The sequence below is a fragment of the Lactuca saligna genome, chromosome 4 (assembly GCF_052625555.1).
Source record: "Lactuca saligna cultivar CGN05327 chromosome 4, ASM5262555v1, whole genome shotgun sequence".
In the NCBI taxonomy this organism is placed as follows: domain Eukaryota; kingdom Viridiplantae; phylum Streptophyta; class Magnoliopsida; order Asterales; family Asteraceae; genus Lactuca; species Lactuca saligna.
This window is the reverse complement of record NC_136420.1, coordinates 66,599,749-66,614,471: the sequence shown is the minus strand read 5'-3', so window position 1 is coordinate 66,614,471 and position 14,723 is coordinate 66,599,749. Positions and strand designations below refer to the sequence as shown.

Below are 14,723 nucleotides of genomic sequence, written 5' to 3'. Positions count from 1 at the left end.
TCCATTTGATATATTTTATTCAAAACAAGTGAAATACCAAACCCCAAGATCAATTCTGTTTCCAAACATTATAAGTTATAATTCTAAAATTTATGAAAATACAACAAATTCAATATTAATTCCAAAAACCCACCTCAAGCCAGTGTGTATAATCATGCCCGACCATCCTGTATATTTGAAATAGTATTTTTATGGGAAAAGGGGTAAGCACAAAGCTTAGTGAATTCCATACATACACAGTATCATATCATATAATCCTATACACGGATACAAACGGTATCAAACACATAACCACACATGCATGTCAAAGACTGAATCAGTAGCAGACATACTCCTACTGGAACACATTGGCTAGGCCCGATCACGCTTGCTCAGTACATCGAGCCCTTGGGACACATTGGCTAAGCCCGATCCCCCTTACCCGAACCCATTGGGACACATTGGCCATGCCCGATCCCCCTTGCTCAGTTTGTCGAGCCTTTGGGACACATTGGCTACGCCCGATCCCCACTCGGATGCGCCGAGTCCTACCATGCATAATCCTCAATATGTGAGGCAAACCACTAGACTCTACCCCGCCTAGTAATACCCAGATAGATAATACAATACATAGCACACACGAGCTAATGTAAAGAAGATATAACTTAACATGGTGTAGTGAGGAACTCACCTCCAAACGAAAAGCAACCTGAAACTCACTCACACCTGATTTCCCTTCACAATTCCTAATAATAATAAATTGAGATGGTTTTAGTTATTAAATTGCCTTAATTATGAATATAACTAATGGATAAATTTTCCAAATTTCTACATAAAAATTAGGGTATGTTCAAGACCTGGTTTGCCCACCTTAATCTTTGTGTTTTTCAAAACAGTATCAGATGAAGATAGATCATGTCCTTAAATTTAAAAGTAGTACTTGCACACCTTCATACGATTTTTATACGATTTATGACAAATTTTACAAAACTACATCGCATAACAGATCATTCCAGACCAGTTTGGGTAAATAATCGTTTTTACCCAAGCTACATGCATTTATGGATTTCGGTCAAAACTAATGAAATGTAGTCTACTCCAAAATGAAAGTTTAGGCACTGGTTTTGTACAAAAATGATGTCTCTATAATTAGTTATGATATTTACAAAAATGGTACAGAATAGTGGATTTTTCAGAAAGATAAAACTAGGGTTATGGTTCAATCCACTTAACCCGTTAGGTCCAAAATTTAATTAAAACCTTCCACGTCTGAACAAATCAGACCTAGGTCCTAAAGTACATTTCAAATCAATGAGGAAGAAATCGTATCTATGTTTTTTAGATTGAAAGCCCCATACAAGCCTTGCACCGTAAACGATTTCGACAACAACCCTAAAACTTCTTCCATGATTGACGAGCTGTAACTCGATCTCCAGAGATGTAAACCCAAATGCCAACGGTCAAAACTTTTTTATACGTCTTGGTAAGAGGCACTCGATATTTCAAGATGATCCAACAGTTAATTTTCCAGGGATCGTCAAAACACTGATGCAAGGTCTTCAAAAACGGGAATTCCAAAAATTCTTCATCATGGAGCAGTTTCCTTTTGCATGATCGAACTAGTGAGAGGATAGGGTTAAGTTGTATATTATTTTATGTTCCTGCTTGGCTTACTTTGATCCCCATGCTTCAAAACATTTACATTGAGGTCCTTCTTTTTAACTCCTTAGCAAACTTAATATTTTTTTTATTCATGTTATGTCTTTCTAACCCCTCATATATACCTTGTACAACTAATATGAATCCTTAAAATCATATTATTACTTTCAACCCGAAAATAATAACCCTTAACATTATAAATCTATTTCTCTGATAATTAACGATTTTAAAATATAAAATAGAAAAAATGGGGCATTACAACTCTCCCCTGCTTGAATTAGACTTCGTCCTCGAAGTCCCTATCAGTGAACCACTATGAGTGATGCTCCCACATCTCCGTGTCTGTCTCCTAGCCCATTAAGAACCTTTCTGTTTTTTTTTTCAATTGAACTTTCATTATCCCGATCACCTTGTTATGCAAGGTATTTGTCTTTTTCTCAATAATGACAATCGACTTTTCAATGTAGTTGAGCCCACTCATTGATCTAAATATCTTCTAGAAAAATCACCGATGTCTCATCCACTAAACACTTCTAAAGCTAAAATATATAGAAAGTTTTGTGCATCAATCCCAACTCATCTTCCAGCTCTAACCAATAAGCCACCTTACCAACCTAAGCAAAATCTTGTAAGGTCCTATATGTTGGGGCTCCAAATTTCCCCTATTGCATAAACGAGTCACCAATTTCCATGTTGAACCCTTTAGTAACACGTAACTCCATCTTAGAACTCTAAATCATTCCTCTATTGTCAATGTATCTCTTATGGTGACTCTGTGTCGTAACCAATCTCTCTTGTACCATCTAGATCAATTCATTCGTTTAAGCACTATCTATATGCTTCCTAAGATGTGATGTCCAACCTCACCGCAATAAATAGGCATCCTACACTTCTTGCCATACAATGGATCAAATGGTTGCATGCCAATACCAGAATGAAAGTTGTTATTATTGTAAAACTCTGCCAATGGGAGATATAAATCCTAAATACCTCCAAAAACGATGACACAACCTCGAAGCATATATTCGAGTGTGTGGATCGTCCTTTCACTCTACCCATTTGTATGAGGATGGAAAGTTATACTAAGCCGCAAACTAAGTACCCAACACCTCCTATAACTTCTCCTAGAACCGAGACATAAACCGAATGTCCCTAACAGAGATAATAGAAATTGACACCTCATACCTAGCCGTGACTTCCCTAATATAGATTTATTCTTGATACCTCCTATGTAGGAACATATACCTAAGCATAAAATTTCAAATAACCTTGAATATCCTAATCATTAGTTAGATTCTCGCTTGAAACTCTCTCATAGTTGGCATTCTCTCCTACGAATGTCACTTCGTACACCTTCATGCACAAATCAACCAATCCATTAACAAGGAATTTCACCACTCCGAAAAGATGCAATATCTGGATCAACACTTCGTCAATATTTCAACGGGTACAATGGTTATGAAACTCATCCATAAAACTCCTAACACTTGAGCTATCTTCCTTAAAAATCAACACCACCCACTACATGAACGAGGCATACCCTATACACTAGCTAGCAATCTTCCAACGATACGCCTAATTTACACTCCTATATTGTTCCACATCACACCCAAGGTCTTGTATCTTGCATGAACCATACACCCGGGTATCCTCATCATTCAATTACTGAACAATCAGGCTAACTAGTCTAAACACGCATACAATACCTACCAACTGTAATAATTTTTTTTGGTCTTGCTATCATCCAAAATGAGCCTGCCTAGCTTACGACCAACATCTTAATAAGCTTAAAGATATAAAACCATGATCCCAAAAAACTGAAGGAAACCAACCATCATCTCACATTCCATAATAGTAGAAGCCAAGAACGAAATGAAATATCAAACCCTAACAACCTAGATCTATCTGGTCTTTACACCATGCCACGAATCTCCAAGTCTTCATCAAACAAAAACATGCAAAGGAATTCTCACCACAATCCTAAACTAGAGCCTATCCAAATGCATAATACATGAATTGATGTTTATGACTCTAAACACTTGACGAACACTTACTCAAACAAGCTGCACCAGCTAAAGATGAACGAATCCGCAACATTCTTGAATACATAGCTGGCATAAATGATACACCATTCTCGAATCGAATCATACATATCTAAGATTTGTCTACTCTTTCTCTTCCCTAAACGCGTTGCCCAAAAACACTAGAGTTTTCAAAAAATCTTCAACAGTTGTCTTAAGTCTTTCCTTCTATACTGAGATATGTGCTCTCCCTAGACTGTTCCTTGGATGGGTAACTCTCCCTCGCTTGGAATCCAATGAACATTTGATATTGCCCTTGACTGATCGAGCCCCTAATTATGTTGAATGAACCATATGGTTCAGACTCTATGTGGTAATTCATAATATGGAAATACGTAGAAATATTTATTCATGAAAAAAAATCTCAGATCTTCTCAAGGAAACTCCTGCAAACTCCCATACAACCGAAACTCATCATCTATCTTCTCTTCTACATTGTTGTAGATATCTACCATGAGTTCTTGAAACTAGACGTAGTGATATGCCCCGCCTACATCATCACCTTGTACTATTGTCCTCCCCTGCTTGGGTTTAAACTCATACTTGTTTATGATGACAACAAACTACACATAAACCATGTCCTTGAAATCTATCTCCATTGAAATACATAGTTCCCTCATCCCTAGCCAAGTCGATCGGTTACCTTTAACTTTTGAAGGTGGTCCACAACTCTCATTACAACATCATATTCCTGCTAAATGTAAATAATCCTAGGAGAAGTTCGTTCCTAAGTCGGAATTGGTTTAAGAAATCACACACAATACAAAATCAAATATATAGTCGAAACTAATTCTAATACTATGCACCCTACTCGTATAACTTCCCAAATCGGTAAGGCTATAAATGTTACAAGGTTGGCTATTCATACCGTACGTATGTTATTAGGACATAATAACCACACTAAGAAAAAGAAAACATACTAAACAACATCTCGATGAATGTGATCATAATGATGACCATGGTGACATATCTTCATCTCCAATATGTAATCATGAAAAGCATGTCCTCCCTATATGTACCTGCCATATTTAGACTTGCTGGGCATGAACACTTGGGTCCTTCCACCCTTACCAAAATGTTGTGGTTCTTCTGACCTCCAATTATTGGCACACCAATGTCAAACCTTCTTGATAGTTGTTAACAAATTCAGGACTTGTGCCCGCTTATTCCTTCCCAGTTGTATCTCCTAACTAAGCTCTCTCTCATGAGACACCTCCACTATCTCATCAGGAGTCTAAACGACTGCAACCCACTCCTTGAAGCGGACAACCAATCTATCAGTGATGTGTCTAATGATACCAAACGACTCTTCTAATAATGTCTTACGATACTGTAACAACAATCCATTAACGTAAGACTGCGTTGTCTGACTCAATCTCGGAGTTATCTACCTGATGTTGCGTAATAGACATTGCATAATAGACATTGTGTTGAATATAAAAAAGATTCATCACAACATATTCAAGTGTTACTTTCACACTATTCCCTATCTACTCGCTCACTAGTATCCCCAATCACTCTTCCCCATAGCATATGTTATCACCATCGTAATCGTCTTTAGTATCTCATCGACATACAATCCAGTAATAGATTCCAAAGCACCCTTCTCGTACACACCATTTCGCAATCGAATGGAGAAACCTTAAGATTGATATAGTTTAATTATAAACATATAAACATGTAAACATTACTACACTCAAGCTCCTTAGATTCCCCCGTGACTTCTCTTGACTCGGGTGTGAATCCTGTGTTTCTGATAGCAGGGGCCCTACTACTATCATACACACTGATTCATGCCTGCTCCAAGGTCCATCCTGAAGTAACCAAGTCACTTCTCACCGATAATTCTAACAATGTTCTTTACACCAGCACATGCTAACACTCTTCTTAGCTTACTAGGACTCCCACCCCACCCTGCTATTCTATCGAAAAGAAACTCCTATTAATGTTAATTAACTATCTCGCGAATACTATTACATGCAACTAGAATTAAGTGTTCTTTTGACTGAAGATCTCACACTACAACGGTTGAAATCAAATAAAAGCTACGAAATCGAGCTGAACCTACAATCTAAGGCCACTTAATTCTAGAGGCATACAACTTAACGTATTCGTATGATAGCTAATTAATATTAAAAACCACTAATGCTTATTAACTAATGTCATATAATTATATGTAATATTTACATAGACGTAGCGGGTAAACGAGCAATAAGTTGTGCCGCAACCCCTTTTTGTCTAACAGACATTTCTAACAAACATTTAAGCAGTTTGTCTAACATACATTTCTATCACATCCACTCAATACTAGCATCTGCTACAATTTTCCTAAACCCATAGGAATCACTCTCACCCTTCTACTCTACATCTTATGGAGTATTTACCAATCCCAACGCATTGTCTCGTGAATGCACAATCATATACAATGTAAAACTAGATAGGCATTTGAATAAAATATTTCGCACCAGAACGGTTAGACTCAAACAAGAGTTATGCACTAGGGTAAACCAATCATTCTAAGTCTATCAAGTGAGAACAATAAACAAGATTTGAGCACTTTCCCTTTTTTCCTTTGGTACGGCCTGACTGTACACACTGTGCTTGCGTTCACCTTTTCCAAACTGCTTCATTTAGTTTCAATAAAATGTTATTTTATAAAAATAACTCCCGAGCTGCAAACTTGAGTTCAGAACTAACTAAAGTGAGCTTGATTCTCTCAAGCTGTGCTCTGATACCAACTTGTAACATCCCAAAATTTCCAATAAAATTGAACTTTTTTTTCATAAATCATCCATTTGATATATTTTATTCAAAACAAGTGAAATACCAAACCCCAAGATCAATTATGTTTCCAAACATTATAAGTTATAATTTTAAATTTTATGAAAACACAACAAATTCAATATTAATTCCAAAAGGGGTAATAGTGAATTCCACACATACACAGTATCATATCATATAATCCTTACCCTTATACACGGATACAAACGATATCAAACACATAACCACACATGCATGTCAAAGAACGAATCAGTAACAGACATACGCATACTGGGACACATTGGCTAGGCCTGATCCCCCTTGCTCAATACATCAAGCCCTTGGGACACATTGGCTAAGCCTGATCCCCTTACCCGAACCCATTGGGACATATTGGCCATGCCCGACCCCATTGCTCAGTTCATTGAGCCTTTGGGACACATTGGCTACGCCCGATCCCCACTCGGATGCGCCGAGTCCTACCATGCATAATCCTCAATACGTGAGGCAAACCACTAGACTTTACCCCACCTAGTAATACTCACATAGATAATATAATACATAGCACACACGAGCTAATGTAAAGAAGATATAACACAACACGGTGTAGTGAGGAACTCACCTCCAAACGAAAAGCAACCTCCAAAGCAACCCGAAACTCACTCACAATTGATTTCCCTTCACAATTCCTAATAATAATAAATTGAGATGGTTTTAGTTATTAATTTGCCTTAATTATGAATATAACTAATGGGTAAATTTTCCAAATTTCTACATAAAAATTAGGGTATGTTCAGGACCTGTTTTGCCCACCTTAATCTTTATGTTTTTCAAAACAGTATCAGATGAAGATAAATCATGTCCTTAAATTTAAAAGTGGCACTTGCACACCTTCATATGATTTTTATACGATTTATGACAAATTTTACAAAACTGCTTCACATAACAGATCATTCCAGACCAGTTTGGGTAAATAATCGTTTTTACCCAAGCTACATGCATTTATGGATTTCGGTCAAAACTAATGAAATGTAGTCTACTCCAAAATGAAAGTTTAGGCACTGGTTTTGTACAAAAATGATGTCTCCATAATTAGTTATGATATTTACAAAAATGGTACAGAAATAGTGGATTTTTCAGAAAGATAAAACTAGGGTTATGGTTCAATCCACTTAACCCATTAGGTCCCAAATTCAATTAAAACCTTCCAAGTCTGTAAAAAATCAGTCCTAGGTCCTAAAGTACTTTTCGAATCAATGAGGAAGAAATCATATCTATGTTTTTTAGATTGAAAGCCCCATACAAGCCTTGCACCGAAAACGATTTTGACAACAACCCTAAAACTTCTTCCATGATCGACAATCTTTAACTCAAGATTCAGACACTGAAACCCAAATTACAACAGTGAAAACTTTTATATATGTCTTGGGAGGATTCACTCCAAATTTCACAATAATCCAACGGTTAATTCTCCGGATATCATCCAAACACTGATTCAAGGTCTTCAAAAACGGGAATTCCGAAAATTCTTCAACTTGGAGCCGTTTCCTTTTAAGGGGTATTTGGATAGGAAAAACAGGTGCTTATTGTTTATTCCCACAATAAGCTAATTTGAGTGTTTGGATAAAATCCAGCTTATTAAGCTAAATAAGCTAATTTTAATAAGCATCCCTCCCCATGCTTATTGCTTATTGCTTATTCCCACCACAAATAAGTTATAAGCAATAAGCTAAAAAGCTAATCCAAACACTCCCTTAAATGATCAAACTAGTGAGTGGGTAGGGTTAAGTTTTATATTAGTTTATGTTCCTCCATCTCTTACTTTGATCCCCATGCTTCAAAAAATTTACACTTAGGTCCTCCTTTTTAACTCCTTAGCAAACTTAACATTTTTTTATTAATGTTATATCTTTCTAACCCCTCATATATACCATGTACAACTTATATGAATCCTAAAAATCATATTATTACTTTCAACCCGAAAATAATAGCCCTTAACATTATAAATTTATTTCTCCTATAATTAACGATTTTAAAATATAAAACAAAAAAAATGGGGCGTTACATACAATTGGCTAGTAGCCTTCATTAGGTTAAGTTAGACCATCACAGGGTTTGTTACGAGTGGTAGGGCAACAACATTCATGGGATTGAGGTAGGTTGTAGGCCGATTTGGGGCGGATCGTAATGTAAGACTATGGCTGGGCCGATAGCATACACCTGAAATGAAATGGACTATCTTACATCCATGTAATGGTTTGTATGGCACCAATGTTTGAGACTCGTGTTGTGAGTCACCTTTGTTTTTGGGTACAAGGTTATCAACATTGGTGATTGTTCAAAGGTTTTGTTTCTCCGGTATCAGTAGGATAAATAAGGGTCAGAGAGGTTTGTTCAGTTCGGGTGAATGAGATCATTATAATTGTGATGGAATGGCTGCTTTTTTGGAAGTCAGACAAGGTATTGGATTTCCGGATTTCAGACAGAGTAGTGATGGTTATTCTTCATTAGTTAAGGTTAGTGAGCCAAGGATTCATTTCTTCATCAGGGTATATGATTTCTGCTAAGGCTGGGGTTTTGATTACAATATTGGAGGATAGTCTTTGGTATGATGCAACATCGCAACCCTAGTTGGATGCAAGGAAGTTCTATCTAGATCAGCTAGTATGGTAGAAGAAGTAGCAATGAATGATTTCGAGGATGAAAGCTCATTTAATTGGGGGAGAGTTGTAACATCCTGGTTCGGTTCATTCCTTAATTTGAGGTCGTGATCCTAAGTTCGATCACGAAAAGGGTTTTGGTTTTTGAGGAAAGGAAGTTTAGGCCATAGTGAAGATTAATATTGTTGGTGGTGAGGCCCAACCCCTTTGATTTGTGTGCTGGACCAAAGGGTAGAAAGGGAAAAGTTAGATCATGCTTCTTGCAAGTCTTTATGTTTTAGTTCGGTCGGTGGTAAGTGAAATTAACTAGATATGATTATGAGGATCTTTAATACCTTTATGTGCATATAAAGAACACTGAAAAAGGAGTTGGAACAAAGAAGTTATGACTATTTAAAATTAAGTTAGACTTGGAAGTTAGTTGTACGCGGGGCGTACATGATATGTATGTAGGGTGTACATCATTAAAAAATGGTGGGGACCCCTTCGAGTACGTTGGGCGTACTCACGTATATCTTAAACCCTAATTTTTAGGGTTTGGACCATATTTAAAGGACCTTAAGTCCTTGAGACCTCCCTTACCTTCAGCCTCCATTCCCTCATTTCGTCAGCTCGAAATCCTAGCCTCATTTGTGAGAAGTTAAGGCCTTAGTGTTGCTTTTGTGTGTTCTTGTGAAGAAGGAATCCATTGGAGAATACTTGGTGAGCTTGAAGCTTGAAGATCCAAAACCTTCATCACCTTTACAAGCTTCAAGAGGTATACAATTTGAACCTTTTTATTCTCTTGCTTAAATCTTTGTTAGCTTAGAAAGTTTCATGCTTTTGGTCCCATGACTTGGTTCTTGTAAGTAGAAGATACTCCAGAGCCTAGGTTTAGCATTTCTTGATGTTTTTGAGATTCTTGTATCATAAAAATCGGATTTTGATGGTTACATTTCAGCCATGCATGAATTGTTGGTCATTTTGTGAAGTTATGAAACTAGGGTTTGGTTTAGGGCTCTCCCTAGCCATACAAATTCATAAAGTCAGGAACTTTATGAATTTAGACGTTTCTTAAAGTCATATCTAAGATTTAAACATGAGGTCTTAAGGTATTAAGAACTTAAAAGGTCGATTTGACATCAACCGGATTACATAGGGTGTAGCCCAGCCGTATACAACGCGTAACGAGATATTTCCGTTTTCTTTTCTATGGATTCGTGGTATGTGGGGCGTAGTTATGGTGTACGCATGATGTTCTCCCAAGATTATAAATATATCATTTTGGGAGTTGGGACAAGTTGGGCGAGTTAGCCTTGGAAGGGTAAAATGATCTTTTACCTCCAGTGGAAGAGAATAAGAAATGGACTTTGATGGTGGGCTATTAGTCTAATCATTTATTAGGGTTGGTTTTGATATGTTTAGTGTGAGGATCTTTCGTACCAGCAATGTGTGTGTGACTTTTGGTTATCTTCATTTTGAGGGGAGTCTCATCACTGTAATTGGGGGTCGAAGGCACCAATGTCGGCCCACAGGATTATGTTATATAGAAATACCAGGCGGTGACACTTGTCAATTGCATGAAAGATCTGGATATGGCTCCTGACAATTTATATGCAAGAGCAGGGTCTAGACCTTGGCAGTTATATGTATAATGTCAACTGTATTTGTGATACTTGCATGGAAGATCAAGAGGTGGCTCTTGGTACTTGTCTATAAGACCTGATTTTTGGACCCCGACTAGGCAAAGAAAGACCATGATTTGGATCATGGCATAATGACAATTGTAAGACTATGGATGACACATAACAATCTCTATGGTATGTATGGTATGTGATATTTAAGGGAACCCACTAAGCTTCGTGCTTACGGTTTTACGTTTCTAGTTTCACGTACTCCCAGTTTTAATAGAAAGGGTTTGGCGTGATTGCACAACATCCCCGTAGAGTTTTCTACATTGGCTATTTGTGACTTATGCTCTGATGTTAATTTTAAATTAATATTTGTTGGTTTTTGAATTAATGTTTTTATGAATTTATGTTTTTAAAATAAAAAATTTTCTATGAATTTTTGGAACGTTACATCTACCATCAAGCATGAAGGCAAGAGTTTCGAGTTAAGATGATGGTTGCTGAAGAAAATGACCTAACCTTTGAGTTTATGCCTTTAAATACAGAAGAAACCCGAATCTTCATGGGCTTGGGCTGCAACACTCACCGCGTTGTGGTGACTGCCTTACCACAACGCCGTCACCAATCTGAAATGCTCCTCATTTAAGTGGCGTTACCATGCCGCGGTCCATAACATACCACACAGTGGCATAAGGTTTTTACAAAACGAGTGTTACACATATCGTAGGAAGTATATCTAAATCTAGTCTCCAAACCAAAAATTCACCTTTATGAGAACAAGTCTCTCCCACCTTGTAGATCTAGAAGCAAAAACCAACATGTGCTCATCAATGCATGTTCGAAAACCAAAATGAGCTCCTCCGAGTTAGACAACGAACAAACCCATTTATCTTTCATTGTCCCTAAAGACATTGTGGATAAGAGAGTCACCAAGCTAGCCATTTCTAGACCTTCTACACCACCGCTTTATTCAATTCAAGAGTGTAAAGACGGGGAAATCAAACGTGCAACGAGTCTTCAACTAACCAAGTGTCCATCCAAAACAAGCAATATAACCATTTCCCACCTTCAACTTACATAGATTCCATATTTGTTCCCAACATACATGATTTTTCCCACCAAATAACTGAACTTTAGTTTCATTGTCTTATAAATGTATTAATTCGGTCTTGGATGCATTCTTCTTCTTCTCTTAATATTTTCTGTAATTTTGCTCTTGAAGAACATATAACAAACAATAATGTATTTTGTGTTCCTAATCTAAGATTTCGTTTGAAATCCAAATTGTATTTTCTTGGATCGTCTCAAAACTAATTTCATGTAAACTCATGCAATATAATTGAAATAACATATTTTCGAAAGTCACACACAATATCTGAAATTATTTTTGTTTGTTTGTTTTTATTTATTTATTTTTATATTATGATCCTATTTTCTAACTATAATTATGTTTTTACAAGAATACAACATCATCAAGTTTGACTAATCATCTACCTACTTGAATTTATGTAAATTTTATGTTACATATTGTTTAATAATTAATAGAATGCTTAATAATAATGAGAAAATAAACAGAATACGATAACTTTTAGTTTTAAGTAATGATACAAGAAAGTAAAACGAGATTTAGAGTACTTACCAAATATTTCACATTTATTGGGATAAACATATTATATCGATCCATATTCCTTTTTCAAAAACAAAAATTGAAGTTCTAAACCTGTTGGTGGCTGACTTTCGAGATTATTTTTTCTAATTCATTCATGGGATTCCATTCTCAATGTGTGGCCCATATTCATAGCCCAATTGGTGATGTCACCATCAACACAAAATTGCGGGCAAATCGCCACAAATCGCCACTCTCACAAGAAACCGTCAGTAGCACCACCTTCTCTAAGTCTATTCTACCACCGGCCGCCGCCACTGTTTTACATCGTCAATGCCGGTAAGTTTTCTTTGATTTCACCTACTCATTAACATCAACACGTCCTTTAACAAAGAAACCAAGTCCTTTCCTTCTCACTTCATCACTTGTCAATTCCCTCCCACCATCTTTAATCTTCCGGCGAACATCAAACTCCGGGAAGTCTTTCAATTGAGAAGGAAATTAATTCCTTTGTTTGATTCAATTATCTTATAATAAGATTCTTGAATAATGTATATATATTGCTTCAACTTCTTTATCCAAGTTGCTGAAATTGTAATGGGTTTGATGTGTTCGATGAAAGTCCCAACAGAATACAAACCGATTAAGCAATGCTCCAAGAATCTATTTTTTATGATTTTCCAAATCTTTTAAATCAAGATCACCCTGTTACTGTTAGAAACTCGTAATCTTGTAATCTTTTTGATTAATGATAGCATGCGCTCTAAATATATACTATAAATTCAATCAATTATGCGTATATCTGATTGATTATATATACACATCCTTTCTTTTTGTGGTAGATAAAAGGTGGAAGAAATATGGAATGGTGTTCTCATTGTGGAAGGATTTGTAACACATCTCATGATTATCCCACCAACAATACGTGAGTAGTTTTACCAACATTCATTGACCTTTTTGACCATTTTACCCTTGTGATTCAACTGAATGAATCCCATGATTTTACATTTCAGATCGTGTCTTGATTGTGGGAAAATTTTATTTGAAGGTACATCGTCATATATCATGTATCCTTTTTTAAGAAATTCTTTTTATAATTATATCTTTTCGGTTACTTTCAATTTTTTTGTAATTTGTCTCACTTGTTTTATGCTACAGGGAATTTAACAACTAATGAATCGATATACAATAATAGGATTTCACACGCCACACGACATTATAAGGTTCATACTTTGAGGGCATTTTAGGCATAAAATTTTACTAAAATAGAAACATTATAAATTCTGATAATTTCAGGGAAGAGAGACAATTTGGTGTCCTCATTGTATAAGGAAAAATCATATAGCTCATGATCATATCAGTGGAATCATGTAAGTAATTCACCATAATAATTTATCCTTTTTTTTTTTTTTTTTTTTTTTTTCACTTTTTAATTTGAAACTATTTATTAGACATTGTGTTGATTGTGGGAAAGTATTGTTGGAAGATAAAAATGTCAAGAATGCTACATTAGGTGTAAGATTTCTAAAAATAGCCTCTTCACTTACTATTTGAATTTATTTAATTATTTTTCTAAAAATAATTTGTATACTTTGCTAACCAGAAAGACAAAAGACCGAAGCTTAAAAAGAAGGTTTGTCACTTGTCACAATTTTTTTTTTTTTTTTTTACCATGTGATACTCTTTTTAAATTAATCTACAAACTAAAAAGATTTTCTGACATTACTATTTCTTTTGTATGTATTGCAGAGATCGAGTTCAAAAATGAATTATGATGTAATAAATACACTCGTAGGGGAAAAGGTAATCAAGTTGATATTGTAAAAAAATTTCTTCGTAATTAAAAGTAGTGTAACATAATTTCGTTTACTTGTTTATTATAGCATTGTTGTAATCACAAGCTCTTTTATTTATATATATATTATTCACTTTTTTTGCAGCCAATTCCGGTGAAGGAAGAAGATGAATGTAGCAAAAGTGATGGAAATGAATGGAAGAGTTATGATAATGAACAGGAGTCTTGCAGTTATGATTATGATTATAGTTATAATTATGATTACGATGGTGGTGATGAAAATAATGATTATTGATTACAAAAATGTGGAATTAAAGTTTTAAACATCGAGATGTGGTAAAAAAAAAAAAAAAAAAGTCATTTTGCGGCTTCTTTTTTTCGATGATTAATTTATTTGAACCTTGTCCAAGGCAAAGGTTGAATCACTAAGAAATTTTGAGACGTGGTTTTTTTTTTTTCTTGATTGTGGATGACATTTTGCGTGAATGTTAAATCATATATAAGATTGTTTTTTTATTTTTGTTATTATTATTTTTTTAAATAAGTAAAGTTATCGTCTACGGTGAAACACCA

The 14,723-nt window shown here is 35.6% G+C and overlaps 1 protein-coding gene across 1 annotated transcript; it reads left to right on the top strand.

Moving 5' to 3' along the window:
* The first annotated feature begins 12,470 nt into the window (after positions 1–12,470).
* On the top strand, positions 12,471–14,723 carry LOC145038586 (uncharacterized). The gene is made up of 9 exons (XM_078986897.1): positions 12,471–12,694; positions 13,198–13,280; positions 13,369–13,403; positions 13,514–13,578; positions 13,652–13,725; positions 13,807–13,870; positions 13,959–13,988; positions 14,105–14,158; positions 14,296–14,723. Exons 1-9 carry the CDS (start codon positions 12,689–12,691, stop codon positions 14,443–14,445), a joined length of 561 nt encoding a protein of 186 aa, XP_078843023.1. The 5' UTR covers positions 12,471–12,688; the 3' UTR covers positions 14,446–14,723.